The 6,000-nt window shown below is 40.5% G+C and overlaps 1 protein-coding gene across 3 annotated transcripts in view; it reads right to left on the reverse strand.

The window, feature by feature from the left end:
* Pspc1 (paraspeckle component 1) overlaps positions 1-3,247 on the reverse strand; it is a 94,721-nt gene extending 91,474 nt beyond the window's left edge. For all 3 annotated transcript variants that reach the window (XR_006852292.2, XR_006852290.2, XM_046447481.2), the window contains exon 1: positions 2,697-3,247. Coding sequence is in view for 1 of the 3 variants with exons in the window: in XM_046447481.2 (XP_046303437.1) it covers positions 2,697-3,068 (372 nt within the window). In the remaining 2 variants the exon portion in view is untranslated. The remainder of the gene's footprint in view (positions 1-2,696) is intronic.
* Between the last annotated feature and the right edge of the window lie 2,753 nt (positions 3,248-6,000).

Genomic DNA, 6,000 nt, shown 5'->3' on the forward strand with positions numbered 1-6,000 from the left:
TGTTACCCCTTTTTTAATAAGCCTTGCTTTATATGCTTAAAAAAAATTACACCCTTATTTTAAAAAGCCACTATGTCATATATGTTTATTCAGATCTAGTATACATTATATGATTTTTCTAAGTAGAAAAAATAATGGTTCAGAAATAAACCTTTTAAATTTACATCTTACAAACAGAATTCACATTAAACTGTAAAGCTATCTATAAAGTCAAATTCTATAAACTAAATCCTGGCTTCCAACAGACAAAACTTTACTAATTGTATGCAAAAAAAATTAGTGTGCTATGTTTGGAGGAGTATATTCCAAAAGAACAGTCAACAGCAGCCCTTCTCACCTCCTAATCCCAGTTGTTTTTTTTTTTTTTTAAATGAACAGTACTAAAAGTACATTGAATAAACTGTGCTGGCCCATACACTAGCCATACTTGGCTATTTAAATTAAGAGCCATGACAATGGAATAGGCCTGTAATCCCAGCAACTGAGGAGGCTGAGGCAGGAAGATCACAAGTTCAAAGCCAGCCTCAACAATTATAGAGAGGCCCTAATCAATTCAGTGAGACCGGGTCTCAAAATTAAAAATGGGAGCTGGGGATGTGGCTCAAGGGGTAGCGCGCTCGCCTGGCATGCATGCGGCCCAGTGTTCAATCCTCAGCACCACATACAAACAAAGATGTTGGGTCTGCCGAAAACTAAAAAAAAATAATAATAATAATAATAAAAAATATTAAGTTCATTAAAAAAAAATCAAAATTAAAAATGAGATAGGGATATAGCTTAGTGGTAAAGTGCCCCTGGGTTCCATTTCCAGTACCATTCAAACTGCACTACCCAGCCCTCCTAGCCTCATTCAAGTGTTCAACAGTCACATGTGGCTAGTGAGTACTCTTTTGGACAGTACAGATATATAACAGCCTTTATATCATTGCAGAAAGTTCTACTGGGCAGTGCTGATGGAAGGAAGGAAGGAAGGAAGGAAGGAAGGAAGGAAGGAAGGAAGGAAGGAAGGAATTGTCTATTATTAATAAGATAAAAGATAAGCAACAAAAAAAAGGGCTGGAATTGTGACTCAGTTGGTAGTGCACTTGCCTTGCATGTGTGGGGCACTGGGTTCAATCCTCAACGCTACAAAAATAAAAAATAAAATAAAGGTATTGTGTCCATCTACAACTAAAAGTAAAAAAGAAGTTAAAAAAAGAAACAAAAAGATTTTCCAATGTCAAAATATTAATTGGTCCTGTAAAGGCTTTCAAAACAGGGAAATGAAGTCCTTCCATTCTTCCTCCTCCAAAATATCAACTTCAGAATAAGACACTGCAAGCAAGAGACCAAGGATCACGAAAATATTACATAAAATCCTTTTGGAAAGTTTATCAAAAGTTGCTTACAGTACTTCATTTTTTTATTTTGTGATGCTGGGGATGGAACTCAAGGCCTCTGGCATGCTAGGCAAGTGCTCTACTGAGCTACATCCCCAAACTTCTGCATTTACATTAAGAATTTTACCAAATGACAGGCTGCTTCTCTACTGTACAAAAGATAAATATATCTGTTCAAAATGTACTGATTATTTACTTGAATTCCAAGGAAATATTGTTTTTTATTAATATCTTGAAACTAACTATCTTCTCTTGGAGCCATTTAAGTATTTAAGAATACAATAAATTTTCTCTACATATTAAGTTTTACTTTGTCCACATATGAAGAGAAATCGATTTTGAAAGTTCAAGTTCCAATAAGACAGCTTCCATAAACTGCAATGAATATTAGAGTGAGGGTCTAACTAGAAAGATAACAGGAAAAAGTCTTATGTGTAAAATGTCTCCTAAAAAAGACTGTGATTGAAGAAAAAACAGTATCTAAATATGAATGACAATAATGCTGTATGACTGCAACTGATGAACTCACCACAAAACAAAGGAAAACCTAATAAAAGCAAATACTTTGTCCGGAGTGCAAACTGTCAAAGCTTTTTAGAATAAGAAGGAGGCACAATTTTTGCATGTTATCGGAAAATTTTTCAAAATTTAGATTTAAAGGGGGCAAGACACATAATACCCTACTGCAGGACAAATAAGTCAACTATAATGTAGTATATTGGCCGACCTCCCCCACCAAAACACAGGAACCTCCAAAAGTCGGGTGGAAAAACAATATTAGAATACAATTCAATACTATCCAATCACTGCAGGTGGAACTCTGTACTCGAGTACAGAGTTTAAGCACCTGCAAGGGTAAGGTAAAGAGAGGGCTGCACTGAGGTGAGTATTAACGCGGTTTGCTGTAAAATGCGTGCAGGGCTTATTGAAGGCAAAGGGATGTTTTGGGTAAGTCTTTAAGAAGCAAGTCGTTTGTTCCTTCAAACCCAAATTTCTGGCCAAACCGAAGCTTCCGTTCCAAATACATTTTCTTCACAACATATTTGTGCCTCGAAGAACTGTCACCCGAAAATGCAGTCGGTCCCCGCGACCCCGATCCCCCAGGTACCGGAGGCTACCCGTTCAGGCAGGGTTGACCGTAACGATCTAGCGCGCGACAGTAGGCCTGCAAAGCCCAACCGGCGCGAAGCAGAGGCCACCATACCGAGCAGGGTACCCGGGCGGTCACAATCCACAGAGAGGCCATTCTGGACAAGCGAAGCCCCGCGGACATCCCACCGCCCTTTTGTTCCCTTGGGCTGGCGGCCCGAGACTCACCAAGCGGATGAAGCCGAAGCCACGATCCCGGTTGATGAAAACCTCGCTGGGCTCGCCGTAGCGCTCGAAGAGTCTCTTGAAATCCTCCTCGGTGATGTCGGTGGGGAGATTCCCTACAAAGAGGCGGCAACGCTGAGTGTACGTCTTCTCACCCGGCTTTAGGAAACTCTTGATGTCAATGGTGAACCCCATCTCTTCCTCCGGGTGGTCCTCCGGGGGCCCTGGGGCAGGCGGTGCCTGCTCTCCCGCCAGCGCCAGCGCCATGGCCGCCGCGGCCACCGGCTCGTTCTCGCCGGCTGCGGATTCAAGCGCGCGTAGACGGGCCGGGTTTTTCTCAATGCGCACTTGCTTCAGGTTTCCTCTTAACATCATCTTAAGGAGTTCGCCTCAAACACCGGATACAGGCCTAGATGTATGTATGTACACGTCTCTACATGTATCTATGGAAACGAAGCAGAGAAAGTAAGGAAACTGCTCGAAGCCCGAGCCCGCAGCCCTGCCTACCGAACTAACGCCCGCGACAGCCGCACATTCAAAATGGCGCTGCCACGAGCTGCGGTTGGAAGGAAAGACGCCGAATTTAGTCCCGCCCCTCCGCAAAGGCCGGCGTCCAATCGGCCGGCTGCGCATGCCCGGCACCAACTGAACTTTGGCCGTGTAGACGTACAACCTTGCGCGCTGTACCAAGAGCTGCCTTCTAGGGTGGGAAAGTGCAATTTCCCATCCTAGAACACCTGGTACTGTTTGTTGTTTGTATATATGGGACAGATTATATGTGCATCAGCGTGTGAAAATACAGCGATTTGCGGGACATCTTTTTTTTTTTTTTAGTTGTAGATGGACACAATATCTTTATTTTTATGTGGTGCGGAAGATTGAACCCAGAGCCTCACATGTGCGAGGCAGATGCTCTACCACTGAGCTATACAGCCCTAGCCCCTTGGGAGACATCTTTACCCTTTTAAATGTAGAACTCAATTTTCAATAACTACCACAAAATGAAAACCTGCGTGTTTTGTATATAGCATTCATAAAACCCTGTTTCCAATACACTTAAAACATTTTATTTCTCTCCATTTCAAGAGCAAAATTTTTATTACATGTTTAAATAAACAACCAATCTTATAATTGTGCTATTGATTATTGACCGCATTAAGTTTCTTATAAAATTAGCACAACCAGATTATGAGTTGCTGTGGGCCACAGACTTACAAGAACAAACTAAATTTTTTCTGTAATAACAGGTATTTAAGATTTGTGAGTCCTACTGTGTCTTATCTGAACTACTCAACCCTACCCCATGCCACTGCTACCCATAGTGAACCCTCAATGCTGTGAAAAAGAAATAAACTCACACTCTGCAAAACAGTTCAGCAGTTTCTCATGAAGTTAAAAATATGTTTATAGGATCCATCCCATTCCTAAGTATATATCCAAGAGACAGAAAAAATTGTGTTCACACAAATACTTGTTCATAGAGGTTTTTTTTAGCAATGGATGAAAAGTGGAAACAACCCAATTATCCTTGACAGTTCAGAGGATAAACAGTAGTACATTCATGTAATAAAATAATATTCTGCACAGTCGCACATTCATATAATAAAATACTACTTTGCAATAAAAGGAATAAAATACAGACACAAGCAACACCATGAATCAAAAGGCTATATATTGTATATATGACATTCTGGACAAGGCTGGACTGGACATACCTGTAGCTAAGGAATATAAGTAAGTGGTTTCCAGGAATTAGGGGCTAGGGAGATGTTGACTACATAGTCAAGGGTATATTTTGGAATGATGGAACTATATCTTGATTGTGACTACACAAGTGTATGTTTGTCAAAACGCAGTGGCCCACACCTGTAATCCCAGCAGCTGGGGAGGATCGAAAGTTCAAAGCCAGCCTCAGCAACTAATGGAGACTGCTAAGCAACTCAGTGAGACCCTGTCTCTAAATAAAATACAAAATGGGGCTGGGGACATGGCTCAGTGGTCAAGTGTCCCTGAGTTCAATAACCTGTAACAAGAACAAAAAAACTTAATAGAATTGTGCACTAAAATGGTAAATGTTACTGTATTTAATTTATACAATGAGCATATTTTAAAACTATCCCAAAAATAAAACATGATTGAAGCTAATTATTATTTACCTCAGTCACCACACAAATTCTAATTCCCCAGTTTCTGATACTCCATACATTCCTCAATCTGACCCAATTCCGCGCATCTCTCCCAGTTGTTCAAAAACCTTCTGTTGAGTTTTTGGAAACTCACTTTATCAGCAAAATCTACTAATGATTTTTATCTCATCTTCCCTTTGCCTTCCTTCTTTAATTGGTAGATGGAGAGCGACTTCTCCTACAGCCCTCTCTAAAAGTGGACATGCTTTTTTCTCTTACATGTCACAGGATTGACTCATGAAATACAGGACATTAGTCTTTGATCTCTTGCAACTGCAAGACTATTTCCCCTCTGTTCTTTGACAGAAATCACACACAAAATCTCATGCCAATGCAAATTCTTACTCTCTCTCTCCCTCCCTCCCTGCCTATGCAATAATATCATTGTGAACATTCTTTAAATTTATTATCACAGATATCAGGTGGACCTCAGCCTTTAGGTTTTGCTCTCTGTTACTTTCCTAAATAACTGTTTTACACTATTTTCTCTCAGCTCATACCAATACTCCTCCCCTACTCAATAATATCACTTTTAGGTTTTTTGTAGGAAAAAACATTGACAGAGTAGAATTGCCTCTTCCTATCAGAACAAAATCTACCCCACTACAGGGGGTAGAAGTTCACCTACATTATCTTCCCTTCCTGTAACAGTGAACAAACTACATGCTCCACTCTAAAGTCAGCCCTCTTATTCGTCCACTAGATATCATCTTGTCAAGTACTTTGCTTTAGCAGTTATCAGATCACCTTCCCAAACGGTCATTTTCTTGATCGGTACAGGAGTATTCTATTTATGGATGTCAAATAAGCATCTCAAACTTAATGTGTCTAGAACAAGACCATTTCCTTTCCCAGTCCTTTCTATTTCACAAAGACATTATCTCTCATCCACATTCTCAGACAGGCAATCTGGGAATCATACTTGACTTCTTTTCCACATACTCAATATCCAATCAGAGCCAGGCATGATAGCACTTGGCTGTAATACCAGTGATTGCCATGAAGGGGATTGACTGAGACAAGAGTATCACAAGTTTAGGGCCAGCCTCAGATATTTAACAAGGCCCTAAGCAACTTTGTGAGACCCTGTCTCAATTTTTTTTTTAATTTTTTTAAAGGGC

This window comes from Marmota monax, unplaced genomic scaffold (assembly GCF_021218885.2).
Source record: "Marmota monax isolate L192 unplaced genomic scaffold, Marmota_monax_Labrador192_F-V1.1 WCK01_AAM20220418_F8-fsc00043, whole genome shotgun sequence".
NCBI lineage: Eukaryota > Metazoa > Chordata > Mammalia > Rodentia > Sciuridae > Marmota > Marmota monax.